This window comes from Elephas maximus, chromosome 3 (assembly GCF_024166365.1).
Source record: "Elephas maximus indicus isolate mEleMax1 chromosome 3, mEleMax1 primary haplotype, whole genome shotgun sequence".
Lineage (NCBI taxonomy): Eukaryota > Metazoa > Chordata > Mammalia > Proboscidea > Elephantidae > Elephas > Elephas maximus.
In genome coordinates, this window is record NC_064821.1 from 193,570,465 (window position 1) to 193,593,880 (window position 23,416).

At 40.0% G+C, this 23,416-nt stretch overlaps 1 protein-coding gene across 3 annotated transcripts in view; it reads right to left on the reverse strand.

Annotated features, from left to right (window-relative positions):
- GON4L (gon-4 like) overlaps window positions 1-23,416 on the reverse strand; it is a 94,822-nt gene that overhangs the window by 17,423 nt on the left and 53,983 nt on the right. For all 3 annotated transcript variants that reach the window (XM_049880712.1, XM_049880711.1, XM_049880713.1), the window contains 9 exons: window positions 22,829-22,999; window positions 16,376-16,568; window positions 12,626-12,727; window positions 8,024-8,064; window positions 7,312-7,415; window positions 4,534-4,732; window positions 3,932-4,018; window positions 2,369-2,540; window positions 561-705 (listed from right to left, as the gene is read on the reverse strand). In XM_049880712.1, the coding sequence (XP_049736669.1) occupies window positions 561-705; window positions 2,369-2,540; window positions 3,932-4,018; window positions 4,534-4,732; window positions 7,312-7,415; window positions 8,024-8,064; window positions 12,626-12,727; window positions 16,376-16,568; window positions 22,829-22,999 (1,214 nt within the window). The remainder of the gene's footprint in view (window positions 1-560; window positions 706-2,368; window positions 2,541-3,931; window positions 4,019-4,533; window positions 4,733-7,311; window positions 7,416-8,023; window positions 8,065-12,625; window positions 12,728-16,375; window positions 16,569-22,828; window positions 23,000-23,416) is intronic.

Consider the following 23,416-nt stretch of genomic DNA (forward strand, 5'->3'; position numbering starts at 1 on the left):
GAATAATCACTAAAGGATAAAAGTAAAAGATTTTTTAAAAAGCTCTGTGCGCAAAGATCCTTGCAGAAGCATCACTTACTGACAACAACAAATCAGAGAAAGAAACGATAGCCAACAAAAGAAGCATCATTAGACCATTAAATACTGCTTTACAAGATGGTATATCCGAATCAGGGATAATGTTATACAACTATTTCATTAAGATGTTAGGTTTAAAAACAAAACAGGACAGAAAATTATACTTAAATTGACATTAATTAAGTAAAAAAAGCAAAGAGATAAACCACTGTCTTGAGGTGTCAGGATAAGGGGTAAAAATTTTTTCCACTGAAATTTTTCTTCAACAATATAAGATTGGTGTTTCACTAAATAAAACGCAGAAAACAATTTTAAGTGTCTTTAAATGTTTCAAAAATTTGTGTCATCCCCAAGAAGAGCAGTACTTGGCGCTCCTGGAACAACACACATGTCCATCTATATACCCCTGTTCCTTTGTCTTTCGTGTCCATGTCTGACTATATAAGCCGTATTTCCCCTCATCTTCCCACATAAACACCTACTTGTCCTCAGCCTTGGTGAAGAAGCTCTTATCCTCGGGACCCTTTGCCTGCAGAGAACATAATGGAAGTAGCTCTGGATACATGAAAACCTTGCTTGTTGCCAGGATCCAAGCCACTTGCTTTGGCAAACAGGGAAATTCATAGGCTGTGAGAAAAAAATCCATGATCAATGGAATTCTAGAACAAAAGAGGGCTTCAGAAAAGCTTCTGAATCCATTTCTACATTTAGGTAGAGCTGCCCATACCTAACAGGCTTCCTTCACACCGCTCCTCCCCTAAAAAAGGTGCCACAATCTTTCTCATCCTAACATATCCCAAAAGGGAGTCTCATTCAGTGGCAATAAAAGGTGATTCTCTTATTACTTCCTGTGTGGCACACTTACCACATTAAGTAACATGAACACTTAGAAAGCACCTAGTAACACCTGGCACATAGAGAATGCTCAAAAACTTCAGTCTCCTTCCCCCTTTAAGTCCTTAAAGGATAAGTGACCAACAATGCTTGCTTTCTTCCAGGTTTACATTCCAACTTCTTTAATCCCCCTCGCATATTTGGTATTCCAAATTTTATATTTTTTCTATTCTTACGTAATTTTCATTAAGTTCTCCCAGATTCCTCCTGAGGTTGGGAACAAACAAAAAAAACATAAAAGGAATGCAGTTCAGTCTCATTCCTTTCTGTCTCCCTGCCTAAGTCTTTCATTTCCAGGCACCTCTGCCTTTCCAGAGACAAGCACTACTACACCCATAGTAATCCTTCCCTGAGTGCTTTTTTATTACTCCAGAAGAAAAACAAAGGACTCTAGGAATCGAAGCTAGCGCTATGGTTTGTGTTTAATAAAGCTTTCATTACCAAAATGGAACCTATTAAAGTAATTTGAAATCAGCGTCTATGACGGAATGCACTTGAATTTAACTCTATCGGTAAAAAAACAAACCAAACCCCTTATCATCAAGTCAACGCCCACTCATAGTGACCATAGTTTACAGAGCAGAACTGCCCCACAGGGTTTCCAAGGCTGTAATCTTTACTGAAGCAGACTACCACGTATTTCTTCTGCAGGGCGGCTGGTGGCTTCAAACCATCAGCCTTTCAGGTAGCAGCCAAGGCTTAACCACTGTTCAACTACAGTCAGAGATTTAAAATTAGATAAATCCAAATACATAGCCATTACAGATACACACCAAACCACAAATAATTCTGCTAAACCCAAAAACAAATCAAAAGCAAATATCTGGTTTAAGAGAACAGCAAATAAATTCAAAAAAAGATTTTCTCAGAAAATACTAAACCAACGCAAGATAGAAACCAAACCTGAAAAGTTCTTTAAAACACTGAACCTCACAAAGGTACATCTTTAATTTGCGCGTAACTCCCAAATCAACATTTCTTTCAAAATGGAGATACCACCTACCCTACAATCATGGGAAATAATGTGAGTTGATCTTAATACAGACGGTATAAACCTAAACACTGCCAAAATTTACCACCTGACTTCCCTCTTTACCATACCTCAGTTTGTCTTGATCTCAGTCCTAATGCTTACCCTCGTATCTACCATCTCTTTGAATTGAGTCCTATGGCTCTACCATCACACACCTGTTCTGTCTACTACCTTCGCCCCCTACCTAAGTCCAAATATTGTCATGTAAGTCTAGAATCCAGACAATGAGTCAAAAGGGAAGATAAACAAGATAAGGATGAAACTACAAATATCCTGGCTCCTCCAGCCCTAGAAAATAATCTAAAATAAGGCTCCCACCTCTTACTGCAATTAACACTGGAAGTTAACACATCTGTCCCCTACCAGGTTTCTTGACAGTTTTACGAGGACTCCAGTCAATGCTGACGTGTGTGCTGAAGTCTTCAATGAGCTGCATAGCTCCTATCAGGTTACAGGGCTGGAACAAGGTCTGAAACTTGGGGTTGAACTGATGGTGAAGGGCAATGGAGCTTTGAGCAAAGGTTCCCAGCTCTTTCTGGGGAAAAACAGGACAAAAAGGACTAAATTAATACCAGTAACCCTTAGCTTCTGAATGAGAAATTGTCCTTCCTACTACTGAATAAAAACATATAAAAATCATCAGAGTTTCTCACAACTAACAATTAAGACTGCTCTTTTGCCGAGTCCTCAGATATTCAGGGATTAGGTCTGTGATACAGTCATCCTTTCATATATATACATTATGGTTGAGAATATACAGAAAACATACACCAATTCAACAAATCCTACATGTACAACTCAGTGACACGGATTATATTCTTTGAGTTGTGCAACCATTCTCACCCTCCTTTTCTGAGCTGTTCCCTCTTATATTAACATAAACTCACCGCCCCTGAAGACTCCTATTTAATCCTGCGAGTGGCTGTTGTCGACTTGATCTCATAGAGTTGTTATAACAGCACAAGGCTCAAGGTAGACATTCCTTACTAGTTAAGCTAAACTACTGTTTGATTTTAAGAAGACATCAGGAAGATATTTTTGGTTCAAGGTTTAAGGTTCAAAAATGATCTCAGGGCAATAGTTTCAGTTTACCTAGCCTCCATGGCTCCAGAAAATCTGGATGCCACGGGAACCTGAAATTCTGTTGTGCATTTTTCCCATTCCTATCAGATTCCTCACTCTTCTTTTATATTCATTCTGCTTTTACTCAGACTGAATGTTCCTCAGCCTTCTGGATGGACGGTCTAGCTCCTCAGCTAGAACCAAGGTTCTCAGAAATAAAGGACATTACTTTTATTTTTTTTTTTGCTCTTGTGGTTTCTGTGAATGTCACCTAGAAAAAAGCACACTTCATGATCTTCCAAACACAACAGGATGTGAATACACACTGTTGACCACCAAGGAATCTTGAAGAGCTAGCAAACATACTTCTCAAACTCCGAACAGACTGACCTAAGAAGCACAGAATATAGTCATTATCTGCCACAAAGTCTAGGGAAAACTTTTACAGAGTTTAGAATTTCAGAATTAAAAACCCTTACTCCAAAATATTTCATAATGTCATGAGCAAAATCAAACCACTGGCATTGAGCCTAATGAATGAACAACAAATTCAATATCTTTAAAAGATTAGCAGTGCCAAAAACCTAAGAAGTCACAGTGGATCTAAAGATGAGACAGAGGGTCCAATAAAGAAGCAAATGGGACAGTCTTAAGAAAGTTGAACACACTCGCTGCTTTTTCATGGGAATGAATGGCTTAGGTTCTCTTAGCAAACATAGGAAGCCACACCAGAAAGTAGGCATAGCTACCAAACACAGCTAGGAAAGAAGAATAAATATAGATTATGATGGGAAACTGTGAGAAAAGACTAGTCAAGCTAATTGCATACCAAGTCTTCAGAGTTAGGGATATTTAGAGCCTTACAAGAAATACTCTGGTGGTGCTGGCCTCCGAACTCAGACTGGGGTTGGAGCTGGCGAGAAGGTGGATTTGCGTCAAGAGCTGAACATGCTGGGGAGGGAAAGAAAATAATATGGTGACGTGTTACGATACACCTACTTCAGGAACCCAGACAGATCTTAAGAAGTTTCAACTTTAGCACACATATTTGGCTTTCTGGATAAGACTGTGGAAACAAAATATCTCACCAGGAATTTCTCAGACAGGTTCCCTTGAGCAAAACGACACAACCAGAGGAAATTTAACCTCAGACCACAGGGACAGAGCTTGGAAGTGGAAAAAATTCCTGCTGGCACTGAAGGCTATCAAACCTCAGAATCAATTACTAAGAACTCTCAGAAATCTACCATTCTGAATACCATTAGGGTCCTTTCATGTCTTCTTGCCTGAGCCACAGCTACGACACGATGACCTTCCCAAGTCCCAACTCAGGTGAAGATCCTATGGTCCACGGTTTCAGTGGCTATCAAGACACAGACTGCTGACTTTTACAAAGTGGCTAATTGTGGCCTCAGAGTCAGGCCGTGGAGTGCCCCAGCATTAACCTTACCCAAGGAGAGTCTCACCTGCTGCATCTGCTGCTGGAGTCTCTTCCTCTGTGCTAGATCCAGAACCAGAGTCTGAGGAACTTTTTCACTCTTGGGCTTCACCCTCTCTGCCTCCTGCTGCTGTCTGGATGAGGATTTCTTCATCTTCAGCTGTTCAAGTAGCTCCTTTACTGTCCGATGTTGCTCATTTAACAAGTTGGCCAGTGGCTCCTCAAAGCTACCCACGACAGGGACATCAGTGAACTGAACATTTCCCTCACTCCACAACACAGTCAATTCCCGCTAACGGCAGGCAAAGAGGGCCTGAAGAACCTCCGCCTACTGTTAATCCCCAAATTCTACCTTAGCCAAGAGTTGAACTCCTAGCCTTATCCAAATCTTTCCCTGATGTTAATACAGATTCAAATAAGATAATTCTGAACTAACCACCCCCACGCCATTCTTCTATAATCACTCCTCCAAATGACATACAGATAGAGAGGAAATTAAACAAAAATCTAGGAACAGAAAAATATCTGCATAACAAACAGCCAAAGAGCTAGCGGGAACCTGTCATTCTTACCAAGCACTCTTATCCACATTAAGCTAAGGCTTGCTCTTAACCAGGATATAGAATCCTCTGAAAGTAAAGAGCTTGTTCTTTAATTTACCTGTTACCGCCATCCCAGCTGCAGCTTCTTCCATCTCCCTATCCATGCAGGATGCCCTGTCTTCCTTTCTTAAAAAGTCAAAGGCCTTCTTGCATGAAGCAAGAAGGAGGCATACTAAAATACAAGGCGTTTAGCTGAATAGAAGAACTGGGAAATTACTTCAAGTATTACCTGACTACCCTCCACGAAAATATTTTCTTTCAGTACTGTGAATTCCACCCCCGTGTTTCCTAATCCTAGCCTTCTCCAGCCTCGCCTCCAGAGAGAGAGGCTATTCCTAGAGCTGAAGCAAGAATCCAAATGCTGCACATGCTAGCTCTCAGATGAGGGCAGAACAAGTCACTTAAGTGATTAAATACATGCTGACAGGCCATGGGAAGCCCTGGTGGCATAGTGGTTAACTGTTACAGCTGCTAACCAAAGGGCCGGCAGTTCGAATCTGCCAGGCGCTTCTTGGAAACTCTATGGGGCAGTTCTACTCCGTCCTATAGGGTCGCTATAAGTCGAAATCGACTCGATGGCACTGGGTTTGGTTTTTTGGTTTGATAGTCTATGCAATCAGGATAAAAACCAAAAACCAAGCCCATCACCGCTGATTCCGACTCATAGTGACCAACCCGCTAAAGTAGCTATGACTAGCAGGTTTTCATGTGTCAAGCAACAATTATATGACAGTAACTTTTCTCAGGAACCTCTGGGGATGAAAATTATATTTCATATTACAGTATTCACTACAGACTTGACAGGTACAGGGTAAAAACCTAAAGACCACCGGGCTGTCCTCTTGTATAACCATTACTGAGAACTGAACACTGTTGACTGTCTGAACTACTCTCTGAGGAATAGAAGAGCAGAAACACTGAAAAGTAGATAATGCAAACAATGATTGCACCTGATTTTAAGAAGTACTACTTGGATAGTTAGTAAGGGGACCACAGATGACTCACTTTCCTCCATGATGTTTTGTTTAGTCAAAAATTAAACAGGTTTACATTTCCAACTGAAAAGGAAGGGGCAGCAGCCCAAGCAGATCCATTGAGTACCAAAAGGTAAGTGTAGGTCAACAGGGATGTTAAAGTAGCCATGTAATTCCCAAATTTAAGAAGCCTATACAGAGTTCATTAGGGGAACTGAAGCATGTTTAGAGACTAAACCCCAATTATAATAAATTATAATAAATTCCCATAATAAATAAAAACCATTTTATATGGTACCAGGACTTTGTTCCACGAAGCATGGTTTGAAATGCATGGGTCATCTAATGACACTTAGAAATCTTGAGATTTTTGTTGTAGTGGTATTTTGGTATTTGTTGTAAATGAATGTGACTGATATTTCTGGGTTTTACACATTGGTTACTATACCCTTTACTACATTGCAAGGTCCCTGAAGGCCTGGCTTTCAGATAGATCCCACGATCTCTTGCTAGGTAATGCTGTTAGTTAAGACACAAGACTAATAGAGGATGTGGGTCTGTTAACTTTATTTTGCTCTACCCATACCACAAACGACTGTGACTTCTAAGCTACCCATCCATCTAAGGATGGTCTGCTGCTACTAACAATGGGTAACAATCAAGTAAAGTACAGAGGGATTATGTAAATCCATCGTAAAAATAGGGGGAGAAATTAAAGCCTCTACTTTCTGGATGGGGCAACACATGTCCCCACTTTATGTGATAAAAACCAGAACATACATTTCAGACTCCAGGATGTTACTGTGGGTGGTTCATGGTTTCCTCAATTAACGCCTAGGTGACTGACAGACTTTCATTAACATTTACCAGATAATAATGGCAAATAAGGAGAGCAAAAGGGACATACTAGATATTACAATTTGGGAAATTTCTGTGGCTGGCCATAAAGTCTTGCACACCTCTCCAGCACCACTCATCCAGAGAAGTTGCTGTGGACACCAGCTGCTGTTTTTTCTCCCTTCCCAAACTCATACAGCTTGGTCTATAGCTGCACTGCCCCATAACAAGGAGATGTATTCTTCTGACACTCAATTCCCCCACAAGGCTCTATATGCTTATATCAGTAACCACAGCTACTTGGGAATGGGAAACTGTTACTGCAATTTCTGAAAACCTTTTCAGAAATGCATGTTTCCCCATTCTAAGTCTCAAGGTCTTTGTGTAGCCTACCGTAAGACTTGAGGGGTATTAAAGTTAGGCCGAGACTCAGCCACACGATCCTTTTCCTCAGGGCCGTCATCTTCCACTTTGGGGAATCCCATCTCATCTTGGAACTGAGGGAAAAGGAACAGAAGGGTTTTCCCGGAGAACACACCTACGAAAGCCACTCAAGCAGTGAGAAGAAAAAGTGAAGGCTACAGATCACAGGACTTTAAGAATGCCAGCACCCACAAAGTGCCAGTGCCAGAACCACACTCAACTCAGGGCTCCCAAAACCCCACCCTTGGGATAACCATCACGACAGGAAAAAGATCTCTCAGCCAGCCAACTTGTAATGGCAAGGACTGAGCATAGATAACCCAAAACAACTGATCTCTTATACAAAAATATCTTTCAAGAGACAGATTTACCAGAAAGGTAACTATTTGTGCTTAGAATAGTCTAAAACAAGCTTGCAATCTTTAAGGGCAAACCAAATGATATTTGGGAAGGCCATTCAAAAGTTTACAAAGGAAATTTTACCAAGAATATCCTACATGTAGATAATTAAAGAGTTTACTAATTAGCAAAGTTCTTCTGCTGCTGTATTCTTTCCTGGGTGCACTGAAAGGGTGGTTTAGTCAGACCACGTCTGCAGGGAGGGTCACAGAACCCAAAGGACACAGCTTGGTGGCAAATCCACTTTACCATTCAGAGTTTTCACTCAAGTATCACTACTCACAGTTTCAAAGAGCTCTTCCATCAGCTCGTTCACTTCCTTTTCTGCAAGAAACCCAAACAATGTGTTGTTGGCACAAGTTACTCTCATTTTGCAATAAAGGAGAATTTCATGAAAACAATGCAGGCTGTTTTCAGCAAGGTATTTAACTAAAACCTCATATCTGTCTATCATTGTTTCATTTATTCAAAAACATTTACTGAGCATGAACTATGGTCTCAGACTCTGTTCTAGATACTTTAGATAACATGTGTGAACAAAGCAAATATTTCTACTCTCGTGAAGCTTAGATGCTAGTAGGGAGACATACAAAAAATATGACCTAGGTGATTTTACAATTAGATAAATTCATAGCTGGTTGGCCTACACTGCCCATGGAGTCCAGCAGTGTGCCACAGACCCTGACTTAGTTTCATCAATGACTTAGAATACCCAGAAAACATATTTATCAAATGTATAGATGACACAAAGCTGGAAGGGATGGCCAGTCCAATTAATGCAGATTCAAGATTCTGTGTTTTCTGAAATCAACTAGATAGAACATAATGGGGATAAATGTAAAGTCCTACATTTAGGATTTTTAAAATCCAGCTCCTTAAAGCTCAGGGAAAAGGTAATATGGCTCAAAAACAGTTCATGTGAAAAAAGCCTCAGAGCTTGATTGATCTCAGGTTCAATATGACATAGCTGCTTCAAAATCGTCTCCATCTACAAGAAGGCAAGCACATCACTGAGCTAGAGCAGAATATCAGACCAAGTCTGGACAACTCGGATCCATTCTACGTAAAGCAAGCCCTTCTTAGAGGGAGAACACACAATACAGGAGAAGTCCGCACAACTGGATTAAAGCAAAAAAAGCTAAGAAGTTTCCTGAATACAACCAAATACTTCAACGGACAGAGTAGCAGGGGCAGGGGTTTGGGGACCATAGTTTCAGGGGACATCTCGGTCAACTGGCATAACAAAGTTTATTAAGAAAATGTTCTACAACCCCCTTTGGTGAGTGGTGTCTGGGATCTCAAAAGCTAGCAACCAGCCATCTAAGATATATCAATTGGTTCCAAATCACCTGGAGCAAAGGGGAATGAAGAACACCAAAGACATAAGGAAAATATGAGCCCAAAAGACAGAAAGAGGCACCTAAACCAGAGACTCCATCAGCCTGAGACTGGAAGAACTAGATGGTGCCTGGCTACCACCAATGACCACCCTGGCAGGAAACACACCAGAGAGTCCCTGATGGAGCGGGAGAAAAATGGGGTGCAGAACTCAAATTCTAGTAAAAAGACCAGAGTTGATGGTCTGACTGAGGCTGGAGGGACCCCAGAAGACATGGCCCCCAGACTGTCTGTTAGCCCAGAACTAAAACCATTTCCAAAGCGAACTCTTCAGACAAAGGTTAGACTGGACTATAAGACATAAAATGATACTGGTGAAGAATGTGCTTCCTGGTTCAAGCAGATACATGAGACTAAAAAGGCAGCTCCTGTCCGGAGGCTAGATGAGAAAGCAGAAGGGGACAGGAGCTGATGGAATGGACACGGGAAATACAGGGTAGACAGAAGGAGTGTGCTGCCACATTGTAGGGAGAGCAACTAGGGTCACATAACAATGTGTGTATAAGCTTTTGTATGAGAAACTGACTTGAATTGTAAACTTTTACTTAAAGCACAACGAGAAAAAAAAATTTTTTTTAAGCCCTTCTAGAGTAGCTAAAATCCAAATACTGGCAAGAAAGTGGGGCAACTGGGACTCTAATGGGAACAGAAAATGGAAAACCACTTTGGAAGAAGGTCTGGCAATCTCTTAAAAAGGTAAACACAATGTCTACCCTATAACCCAACAATTACTCTCCTAGATATAAAACGTATGTCCACAAAAAGCAGGGTTTCAAACCAGTTCGTTTTGCCTCAACCTTCTGCTGAGAATTTATATTTCCACCCCAGATATACTCACTCAGAATTTACATTTTAACAAGATTCCCAGGTCTCGGGGTTTCTAAGAAACAAACCCTTTCAAAGCCCTGACAAAAATGCTTGCACAAGAAAGTTCAGAGCAGCTTTTTTCATGATAGCCAAAAATCTGAATGAGCCCAAGTGTCCACCAACACAAGAAAACAGAAACAGACTGTGGTATATTCATACAATGAAGTACTACTCAGCAGTATAAGGGAACAAACCAACGATACATGGAATGTGGATGGACCTCAAAAAATATTGGGCTGAATGAAAGAAGCCTTAAAAAACAAAGAGCACATACTACATGATTCCATTTATATGAAGTTCTTCTAAAGCAGATAAATCTAATCCATTATGAAAAAATCAGACAGTGGTTGTTCCTCCAGCAATGGGGAGGGGGTGGGAATGAGAGGAAGGACAGACCTGGAAGGAGTATGAGAGAACTTTCAGGGGTGGTATCCATATCCTGACAGATGTTTGGGTTACACATTTGTCAAAACTCACCAAATGGTACACTTAAGATTTGTGTAATGCATTATGTGGAAATTTTACCTAAAACAAAGATGACCTAAAAAACTGGTAACGGAGAAGGATTCAAAATGGCGGCCTAGTCAAAAGCACCACACTTTCCCTCTACAACAAAGACCCAAGAAACAAAGTATAACAGATACAGATGACAATCCTAGAACCCTGAGCATCGAATGAAAGGATACAGAATTACATCAAACACCGTTTGGAAAAAGAAACTGAATAATAGCAGTGAACAGGAAGAGATACAGAGCAGATGTGCCGTACCAGCCCATCTGGCAAACCAGGGCCATTCTGAGACAAAGCCAGCAGTAGCTATGGGTGAAGAGTGTTAAGAAAACAACATTACAAAACTCCCACCAGGAGACAAAGAAACTGTGAAGACATTCTGGGAGGAAAGCAAGGTGACAAGGATATGAACTGGAGCTAAGGAGGGAAAGGACAGGTAAGAGGACAAAAGCTTCAGGAATCCCAGCATATACAGAGCAGGGAGGAAATCAGGACCCAGAGAGAGTAACTCTCCAGCAGTGGTCCCTAACCGATAGGGTAGGTAGTGAACACAAAGCAACAATTGCATTCCCAGCATAGCAGACCACATGATGGTCTGATTCAAAATGGCCAGTACCAGTCCACTTCAGCTCACTAATGCCTAGGGTATTGATCTTTACACGTTCCATTTCATTTTTGACAGCTTTCAATTTTCCTAGATTCACACTTCATACATTCCACGTTCTGATTATAATGGATGTTCACAGCTGTTTCTTCTCACTTTGGCTGGTGCCACATCAGCAAATGAAGGCCCCGAAAGCCTGACTCCATCCACATCATTAAGGTTGACTCTACTTTGAGGAGGCAGCTCTTTCCCAGTCATCTTTTGAGTGCCTTCCAACCTAAGGGACTCATTTTCCAGCACTATATCAGATAATGTTCCGCTGCTATTCATAAGGTTTTCACTGGCCAATTTTTTCAGAAGTAGCCTTCCAGGTCCTTCTTCCTAGTCTGTCCTATCCACAGAGGGTGACCTTGCTAGTATTTGAAACACGGGTGGCAAAGCTTCCAGTATAACGGCAACATAGTATGACAAACTGACAGACAAATCATGAGTAAAGGGTCATGCATACGCTCAACAAAAATCAATGGTTTCTGAAATATGTTTTCCATCATTGGTACATAAGCCAATGATGTAATCTTTTAAATGAATGACTACAGGCAAGTCAGGTTATCAAAATAATTGCTTTCAAGGCCTTCAGTGTTGTTTTCTTTACTCACTAAATAAATCCATTAAATTGGTATCAAATCAAAGTGGTCTTTCTAAAATCCAAATCAGTTCCTATTCATTTCCTGCTTAAAACTCTTTTGAGTTCACCTTTCTGAGAGAACAAACCTCATATTCCAGGTCTTCCATGATCTGAACACTGCATATCTCTTCCACCACCACTCCCTCACAAAACTACACCTAACTACTTACCATTTGACAAATATGCATTTTTGTTATTCCAAAATTCTGTGGTTTGCAGATTTTATACCTATTTGCTATCTCTTTCTCTATCCCACCCACAAAAAAATCTCTTATTCATCCTTTAAAACAAAGTTAAAATAGTTTATCTTGTGAATTCTTCCCTATTCCCTCTCACCTTACCCCATACCACATACTAGTAGATTACACCCTCTTTAAGGCCACTAAAAAAAAACCATTGCCATGGAGCCGATTCCAACTCATAGCAACCCTACAAGACAGAGTAGAACTACCCCATAGGGTTTCCAAGGAGCAGCTGGTGGATTCGAACTGCCAAACTTTTGGTTAGCAGCCTAATGTTTATCCACTGTACCACCAAGGCGCTTTAAAGGCCACTAGTATACCTTATACACAACCTATTATAGCACCTATCACTTTATATTATAGCTTTTTCTTCTGTATTTTCCTACTAAGCTGAGCTCTTATAGGACAGAGGCTATGTCCTAATCATTCTCGATTTATAAGTACAACGTCTGTCAAATAGCAGAGGCTCAGTACATGACTACAGGATGGGCTGAAAATTTCACTGTTAAAAATCTGCAAAGTTAAAAAAAAAGCAGATGTGGAGCAGTCAAGGGCTGGATTCGTAACAGACAGACTCACTGGTGATTCTCACTGCCCGGTCAGTGCGGAAGTCTTCTGTGTCTGGTTCGTCAAGATCTTCCAGGAAATTATATTCTGGGTCATCATCATCATCTCCCTCATCTAAGGAAAAAAGAGTTTCAGGCATTTATTTCCAACTCTGAACTCATAACTACGGTGAAAATTCAAGATTCTCAGCACCACGGGAGTCTGTTTCCATAAAGCACATTTATTCTTTACTTTTTACGTAACTTACTCTTTTGTCCTTGGTGCTTTCTGCACATTCCCCACAGCTGAGTCACTGCACCTATTCTCTCCAACAAGCCAGGTTCTTTCCTTCCTTTCAAAATAAGGCTTAAATCTCTCAATATGCAGCAAAATCCATAAAACTGGACAGAAAATTTGTCTCAGTAACCTCACTTTGAGTAATGCATCTCATGAAAACAATACTTTTTGTAAAAGTTATTTGTACAAAGACATTGATAGTAAAAACAGGAATGACCCAAATTCCCCAAAATTAGGGGAATGGCTATGTAATTATGATGCTTTAACATGATAAAAGAGTATACACGTGTCAAATGTTAACATGTAACCACTCCATAAACGTTCAATAAATACATGAAGAAAGTACAACACAATATAATATACATATAATAATCTTAAGTATGAAAAAGCATATTCCTATAATGATAAAAATCAGAAGTCACCAACCAAAAATATATACAAATAATAAACATTTGTTACATCAAGACAGTGAAATATGGGTATTTTTTCACTTGTAATTTTCTTTCATGTTGATGTTATTCAATTTCTACACAAAAGTTGTGACGGAGTCCTCGAATTACAGAATTATTATATTTAGGCAATTTTTTTTATCCTGACACTGTATAATAGAACTTTCTGCCACAAGGGAAATGTTCTATGTATGGGTTATACAATAGTGGTCTCTTTGGAGCATGAAAACGTCGCTGTGGGGAGGAACTTTAACAGTTTACTTTATACACTTTCAACTATCTGATTTCTTTATATGAAGCATGTATCACTCTTGTAATTATAACACAGAAAAAAAGAAAATTCTTGGGAATTTTATACTGAACCACCATACATATTATTTCACGTCACTCCCTCCAGCATGCTTAAAATGTCCTCTTACTGTCACTGTTTTCAAAAATCTTTCAAAGGTCTATCTCAACTGCCACCTCTTTTGTGTACCTGCCTTTGACCATCCTCAATGGGGATCATCTCTTCTTCTAAAACCTTACAATAGCATATAAATCCCAATGCTGCTGAGTCAATTTCGACTCATAACAACCCTATAGGACATAGTAGAACTGCCCCATAGGGATTCCAAGGCTGAATCTTTAGGGAAGCAGACTGCCATATATTTCACGGAGTGGCTGGTGGATCAGTTAGCAACCAAGGACTTTCACTCTTTTATGCTTCTTGGGACTGAAGGTGCCCAGAAACATTTTCAGGTTCTCAGGTTTCTCAGGAGGCTACCTGTCCCACTAAAAGTACATGCTGCCCTGTAAATGGGGCTTGTGTAACAGTGAAAAATGAAAGAAAAGTTCTTTGGTGAGAATTCACTAAGGTAGAAGGCTTAGTTAGGTATGAGGCCGTGCATCCAGGAAGTGTGATTGGGTCAAACTTTTGTCTCTTTTGACTTTCATATAGATAGATAATCCCTGTAAGCATATTTATGGCTTCCTGTGCAACAGCTGGGGGGCCCTGATGTATCTGTGTGTGTGTGTGTGTGTGTGTGTGTGTGTGTGTGTGAGAGAGAGAGAGAGAGAGAGAGAGAGAGAGAGATTTGGAAAAACAAAGTAACAAAACAGAAGATGCCACCTTCCAAAGATCTTTCGGACAGATGGAGCCCACTAAACACTGCGTCGGACTACCACTAATGTTTGATGGGAAAACGTATGCCAACATGAAATTTTCAAAATCCATATTACCAAAAATTTGAACACACTCAATTAGTAAGCATGCACTCCCGTACTGAAAACACATGCCATCATTAAAATATTCAAAACACAAAAAACTCGAAGCTTAAAAAGGGTTAACCACTGTACCACCAGGGCTCCTACAACAGCATATACACCACTTTTATGGCACCTGAGTTTATTCAACAATTTCATCTAAAATGAACTGCACACCTAACAATGGCCCAGACACCCTGTCATTCACACAGATTTTACTTCCTGACAAAGTAATTATGTTACTTTATCCCTAACAGCACCTAGCACAAAATCTTATACAAGGAAGGTACTCGATAAACATTTGCCAAATGATGTAATTACAATTGTTAATAGTACCATAAGGTACATTCAAGGACTTGTTAATTCTCTTTCATTCACTTATCCTGACATTCCTAGTCTTACTTGCCTAACCATTTATTTAGTCTATTCTCCATCCAAACTATATACTGTCTTATTATTTACACCACCATTCTTTCACAACACATAAAATCTATGGTGGTTGTAGAGGACAGGAAAAAGAATAAAGATGTGCTCTGTTAGTTGTATATATTAGATGTGGTAGATCATGATCTAATTCAGAAATAAGAACAATGAATTTAGCTACAAATTAAAGTAAGGGAATGGATGACCCTATTTGCATAAAAATGCAAGTGAAGATCTTGGTTCAGTTACACACATTTAAAAAATTTTTTAAAGCGTCAGCCTTCCACAACACAAGAAATCAAAATATTTTGGTCACTCCTCATTGAAGAGAAACAAATGGAAACAACAACAGTGGCCCTGATTCTGTCAAAAGAACGTGACGTCACCCAGAATCAGTACAGACTAAGACACTCTCTTATGCCTTCTAAACCTACGGAAATTTATTATATAAAACAATGAAAGATGTGTGATTTCCACTGCAGTATACTTTTGTAAACAAATCATCAAAGACAAATTCAATACTTTTAATTTCATTGTTTTAAAGTAGGAACTTTTACTTATATTCAAAAACAAATAAAGGGTTTATGGTAGGGGTTCTTACACCATGTATAGCTGTAGTCAACACGTATTGTTTTGGTCTGATCGATACGCCTTCCCAACACGGTTCTAGGAGGTGCTGCCAATCACAGGCCTCCATGCTGGAACAGTCTCCCAAGCAATCCCACACACCACCAAGAGGGGACACGTGATCAAGCCACACCAATCTGAGTTGTTCCCTTGGATTTTTCAAACTGCAGCTTGTAGGGGAGAGTCTTTCCCACGTGGGGGCAAAGCAGGAGGAAGTAAACATGGAGTGCTTGTGGCCATCATCCCAGCCTTGAGGAAAAGTGCAGGTTTGACAAGAGAGTTGACTGACCAAGTAAAGATGACAGGTATAAAAAGAGAGGCAAAGAGGGTCCTAACAGTGCCTTAGATCCACTGCAGGCTTTTCGGCCCTTCCCAAGTTCTGGTTTCATTTGGGCTCAACAGGTTGGAGTTAGGATTCTTTCACTTGCATCCTGAAGAACCTCAACTGACACAATGGATTTTAGGTGACTTAGTGAACCCCCAAGAAATCTTACACAAAATAAGGTATACATTTATGTTTCAGGGAAGAGTCCTTAGCTTTCAAGTTCCCAAAATGATTCTTGATCCCAAAAGGAGAAAAAATAGAAGGAAATTTAACTATGATTAGAGGTAAACTGTCAGTTAAATACGAAATTAAATTCGATAACCAAAAATACCCCATTATTTCAGCTTCCAATTAATGAAAATGTTACTATAGACACAATGGGCAGTGTAAATAGTAAATGCAAACAAAACCACTTACCTTCATTTCCTACATCATCATTCATGAGTCCCCCTAGCCACATCTTCCAGTTCTCATCATCTGCTGTATTCGGGTCATACATGTCTGGGGTGATGTCTGGAGCTCGGAGCTTGGCCTCTAGTTGCCCCAGGGGAACATCTTTTAGGGGCATCTTAGAACGGGTCCGGAATGCAATGAGGCTGTCATCCATGGTCTAGCCGATGGAGAAGAAAAAAATGTGCCACTGAATGTCTAATGTTTCCAAATTCTCCGAACCGCATCATCCCCTCTGTGCTTCTATTCTCAAACCACAAGATTTCTCTTCTAAACAATTTGAGCTTTATAATGTTTGTCTGAGAAGCTTTCAGAAAATGACCGCATTTCAAAATCAACATTTCAAGACCATTTACAATGTCTTTATCGAGACGTAGCCCACATACCGTAAAATTCACCCTTTTAAAGTGTATAATTGAATGGATTTTAGTATACTTAAGAGTTGTGCAAGCATTACTACTAATTCCAGAACATTTCTATCACCCCCCAAAAAAGCCCCATACCCGTAAGCAGACACTATTCATTGCCCTCTCACCTCCAGCCCTTGTTAACCACTAATCTACTTTCTAACTCTATGGATTTGCCTATTCTGCACATTTCATAGAAATGGTATCATATACTATGCGGCCTTCTGTGTCAGCTTCTTTCACTAAGCATAATGCTTGCAAGGCTCATTCATGTCGTAACATATATGAGTACTTCATTCCCTTTTATTGTCAAATAATATTCCATTGTACGTAGATATGACCACCCACGCACTATACCACATTTTATTTATCCGTTCATCAGTTAATGAACATCTGAGTTTTTTTCCACCTTGGAGGTATTATGAATAATGCTGTTATGAACATTTGTGAAAAACTTTTTGTGTAGACAAATGTTTTTAACTCTTCTGGTGTGGAACTGCTGGGTCATACAGTAACTCTACGTTTAACTGAGGAACTACCAAACTGCTTTCCACAGTGGCTATATGATCTTACATTCCCATCAACAATGTATGAGGCTTCCAAATTCTCTACAACCTTGTCAACATTTGTTATTGTCCATCTTTTTTATTACAGTCATTCTAGTGGGTGTGCAGTAACATCTCAGTATAGTTTTGATTTGCATTTCCCTAACAACTAATGATGTTGAGTATCTTCCCATGTGATTATTGGTCATTTGTGTTTTTTTGGAGAAATGTCTATTGATATCCTTTGCCATTTTTTAATTGGGTTGTCATTTTATTTTTGAGTTATAAGAGTTCTTCATATATTCCCCATACAAGTTCCTTATCAGATATATGATTTACAAATACTTTCTCCCATTCTTTGGGTTATCTTTTCGATAGGGACTGCATTGAATCTGTGGATCACCTTGGGAAGTCCTCTCTTAGCCTACTGCGATCACCTCCTGACTGGGTGCTCTGTTTCCTCTCTTGTTTTCCTATAGCCTATTTCCCTCACCTTTACTAAAGGGAAAATTTTAACATAAATCACAAAAAGCTCTTCCAATGGTTAAAATAGAATCTAAATTTCTTCCACAGTCTCCCAAGGCCTTCATGGTCTAGCACTTTACCTAGCTATCTGACCTCCCTCCTACTACTCTCTCCCATGATCCCTATGCTTTGGCCAATTTTTGTCCCTTCAACGTGCCAAGATCATTCCCATCTCAGGGACTTTGAATGTGCTGTTTCCTCTGCACGGAGCGTTCTTTTCCCAGGTCTTTTACACGGCTGGTTCCTTCTAATCATTCATGTCATCTCCTCAAGGAGGCTTTTCTTAATTATTCTATCTAAAGTACTCTGATAGTAATTATCTTATTTCCTTGTTTTTATTTAGCTCATAGCACTTACCACTATCTTAAATTATTATTTATGCATTTAGACTACAAGCTCCATAAGGAAGGAATTTTTCTGACTTGTACAGCTGTACTACAACTTCAACCATTCAGTATATGTTTGTTGAATAGTTAGATGAAAAAGTATTCCCCCATCACCACCACTATTTATTCACTCAAAAGCAGAATAAATAAATTAAATGACCTCGAGAGTTGCTCCATTCAAAATTCTAATTTTTAATTTTAGGACAGACATATTTTTCACTGACCTATAAGACTCATAAGGAAAAATTAGAACATCAAAAAGAACTGGATAAATGATGGGATCATGTATGGTATGAGATACGGGCCCAGCCTCATCAATTGACAGTGACCACAGTAATGGCTGTTTCAGGAAAGAATAATCAACGGATGCTAAAACTAGTGGATGATGGGATGACATTTGGTCCCATAAGACACTTACTAATCAACTAAAAATGAAAAAACAGTAACTTTACGGTGGAGAAACCAGGTAGACACCACCTTAACCAAGCGACAAAAGTTAACATTACCAGAAAAGTGGCAAACAGGCCGATGTCCTGTGTTTCCTGATATGATGCATCAAGAAAAAAACATCACTTATGTGGAATTCCTGCCCAAAGTGCTGGAATTAATTATGAGGAAACACCAGAAAAATCCAAGTAGAAGAACGTTCCACAAAATAATTGGCCTGTACTCTTCAAGCATGTGAAGGTTATAAAAGACAAAATGGTTGAGAAACTTTCAGTTAAAGGAGACTGAAGAGACAAGACAACTAAATACAGTCTGTACTCTTGAAATGGATCCTGGATCAGAAAATTTTTTTCTTTTGCTATAAAGGACATTATTGGGAAAACTGGAAAATTCTGAGTAAGAACTTTAATAGCTTAGATAATAGCATTGTATCCTGACTTTGATTACTGTGGCAACATAAGAAAATATCCACATTTTTAGGAAATATACACTAAATTATTTAGGGATAAAAGGACATCATGTCTACATGATAAAGCGATTTAGAAAATATATATATGTGTGTGCGTATATGTACATGTCCCCCACGTGTCTGTCCGTTTGTCATACCGTGGGGGCTTGCATGTTGCTGTGATACTGGAAACTATGCCACCAGTATCCAGATAGCAGCAGAGTCACCCAGGGAGGACAGGTTTCAGCTCAGCTTCCAGACTAAGACAGACTAAGAAGAAGGACCCGGCAGTCTACTTCTGTAAAGTATTAGCCAGTGAAAACCTTATGAATAGCAGCGGAACATTATCTGATATAGTGCTGGAAGATGAGCCCCCCAGGTTGGAAGGCACTCAAAAGATGACTGGGGAAGAGCTGCCTCCTCAAAGTAGAGTCGACCTTAATGACGTGGATGGAGTAAAGCTTTCAGAACCTTCATTTGCTGATGTGGCACGACTCAAAATGAGAAAAACAGCTGCAAACATCCATTAATAATCGGAACCTAGAATGTACGAAGCATGAATCCAGGAAAATTAGAAATCGTTAAAAATGAAATGGAACGCATAAACATCCATATCTCAGGCTTTAATGAACTGAAATGGACTAGTATTGGCCATTTTGAATCAGACAATCATATAGTCTACTATGCTGGGAATAACAACTTGAAGAGGAATGGTGTTGCATTCATTGTCAAAAAGAACATTTCAAGATCTATCCTGAAGTACAATGCTGTCAGTGATAGGATAGTATCCACAGGCCTACAAGGAAGACCAGTTAATACGACCGTTATTCAAATATACACACCAACCACTAGGACCAAAGATGAAGAAATAGAAGATTTTTATCAGCTGCTGCAGTCTGAAATTGATCAAACATGCAATCAAGATGCATTGATAATTACTGGTGATTTTAATCCGAAAGTTGGAAACAAAGAAGAAGGACCAGTAGTTGGAAAATATGGCCTTGGTGATACAAACAATGCTGGAGATCAAATGATAGAATTTTGCAAGACCAACGACTTCTTCTTGCAAATACCTTCTTTCACCAACATAAACAGCAACTATACACATGGACCTTGCCAGATGGAACACACAGAAGTCAAATTGACTACATCTGTGGAAAGAGACGATGGAAAAGCTCAATATCATCAGTCAGAACAAGGCCAGGGGCAGACTGTGGAAAAGACCATCAATTGCTCATATGCAAGTTCAAGCTGAAACTGAAGAAAATCAGAGCAAGTCCATGAGAGCCAAAATATGACCCTGAGTATATCCCACCTGAATTTAGAGGCCAACTGAAGAACAGATTTGATGCATTGAACACTGGTGACCGAAGACCAGACGAGTTGTGGAATGACATCAAGGACATCATACATGAAGAAAGCCAAGAGGTCATTGAAAAGACAGGAAAGAAAGAAAAGACCAAGATGGATGTCAGAGGAGACTCTGAAACTTGCTCTCCAACATCAAGCAGCTAAAGCAAAAGGAAGAATTGATGAAGTAAAACAACTGAACAGAAGATTTCAAAGGGCGTCTCGAGAAGACAAAGTAAAGTATTATAATGACATGTGCAAAGAGCTGGAGATGGAAAACCAAAAGGGAAGAACATGCTCAGCATTTCTCAAGCTGAAAGAACTGAAGAAAAAATTTAAGCCTCGAGTTGCAATAGTGAAGGATTCCATGGGGAAAATACTAAACAATGCAGGAAGCATCAAAAGAAGATGGAAGGAATACACAGAGTCATTATAGCAAAAAGAATGAGTCGATATTCAACCATTTCAAGAGGTGGCATATGATCACAAACCGATGGTGCTGAAGGAAGAAGTCCAAGGTGCTCTGAAGTCATTGACGAAAAACAAGGCTCCAGGAATTGATGGAATATCCATTGAGATGTTTCAACAAACAGATGCAGCACTGGAGGTGCTCACTCGTCTATGCCAAGAAATATGGAAGACAGCTTCCTGGCCAACTGACTGAAGAGATCCATATTTATGCCTATTCCCAAGAAAGGTGATCCAACCGAATGTGGAAATTATAGAACAATATCATTAATATTACACACGAGCAAAATTTTGCTGAAGATCATTCAAAAATGCCTGCAGCAGTATATCGACAGGGAACTGCCGGAAATTCAGGCCAGTTTCAGAAGAGGACATGGAACCAGGGATATCATTGCTGATGTCAGATGGATCCTGGCTGAAAGTAGGGAATACCAGAAGGATGTTCACCTGTGTTTTATTGATTGTGAAGGCATTCGACTGTGTGGATCATAACAAATTATGGCCAACATTGCAAAGAATGGGAATTCCAGAACACTTAATTATGCTCATAAGGAACCTTCACATATATCAAGAGGCAGTTGTTTGGACAGAACAAGGGGATACTGATTGGTTGCAAGTCAGGAAAGGTGTGCACTAGGGTTGTATTCTTTCACCATACCTATTCAATCTGTATGCTGAGCAAATAATCCAAGAAGCTGGACTATATGAAGAACAGGGCATCAGGATTGGAGGAAGACTCATTAACAACCTGTGTTATGCAGATGACACAACCTTACTTGCTGAAAATGAAAAGGACTTTGAAGCACTTACTAATAAAGATCAAAGACCACAGCCTTCAGTATGGATTGCACCTCAACATAAAGAAAACAAAAATCCTCACAACTGGACCAGTGAGTAACATCGTGATAAAAAGAGAAAAGACAAGTTGTCAAGGATTTCATTTTACTTGGATCCACAATCAACAGCCATGGAAGCGGCAGTCAAGAGATGAAAAGACGCATTGCATTGGGTAAATCTGCTGCAAAGGACCTCTTTAAAGTGTTGAAGAGCAAAGATGTCACCTTGAAGACTAAGGTGCGCCTGACCCAAGCCATGGTATTTGCAATCGCTTCGTATGCATATGAAAGCTGGACAATGAATAAGGAAGACTGAAGAAGAATTGATGCCTTTGAATTGTGGTGTTGGCAAAGAATATTGAATATACCATGGACTGCCAGAAGAAAGAATAAATCTGTCTTGGAAGAAGTACAACCAGAATGCTCCTTAGAGGCATGGACAGCGAGACTGCATCTTACATACTCTGGACATGTTGTCAGGAGAGATCAGTCCCTGGAGAAGGACATCATGCTTGGCAGAATACAGGGTCAGCGGAAAAGAGGAAGACCCTCAACGAGGTGGACTGACACAGTGGCTGCAACAATGAGCTCAGGCATAACAACGATTGTGAGGATGGCGCAGGACCGGGCAGTGTTTCATTCTGTTGTGCATAGGGTCGCTATGAGTCGGAACCGACTCAACAGCACCTAACAACAATGACATATGTATGTGTGTGTGGAGAAAGAGGGAGAGAACAATAAAGGAATTGTGGTAACATGTTACTATTTGGGTAAAGGCTAATCCCATGCTCCACATTGAAAAATGCCTCTGCCACATACCTTATTCCTTCCTTAGAAGCTACCATTCTCACTTACAATAAAATAGCACAGACCACAGAATATTAAAGACTAAAAAAATTTCATGGCCATTATTTATTATATCAGAATACCTTTTCCTCTCTTCCAAACCTGAGCAACACTAAACTACTCTACGTGACTTTCATGGTGATTTACAGTTATAATGTTTACCTGGAAAGAATCCACGCAGACTGGACTGGAAGCCAGCTCCTCATCCACAGCATGCAATTTCTCCATGAAAGTGCTATCCTTGGTCTGCTTTGGCTTTGGAGGGGGAGGGGGCCCCATGGGCACAACCTCAGCACTGATGTGCCTGATAGCAGGGGTGGTGACTTTCTCAGCCTGATTAAAAGAGGTAGGTGTCTTAAATAATGGAAGGCGAGCAAAGGGGTCTTCCACATACTAATGATCCTTCTCTTCCCATCTAGATAAAAACCAAACCCACTGCCATTGAGTCGATTCCGACTCATAACAACCCTATAGGACAGACTAGAACTGTCCCATAGGGTTTCCAAGAAACAGCTAGTGGATTCAAGCTGCTGACCTTTGGGTTAACAGCTGTAGCTCTATAACCACTGCACCTCCAGGGCTCCTCCCATCTAGACAGAGGTACATAAAAACAAAACAAAACAAACCCCTTGCCCTCAAGTCGATTCCGACTCATAGCAACTCCATGATGAGTATGAGTCATAAAAACAAAGGCACTGTCAAATATATAAATTTAATCCATTAGGTTTCATCCTATTTCCAGTGAAGCCA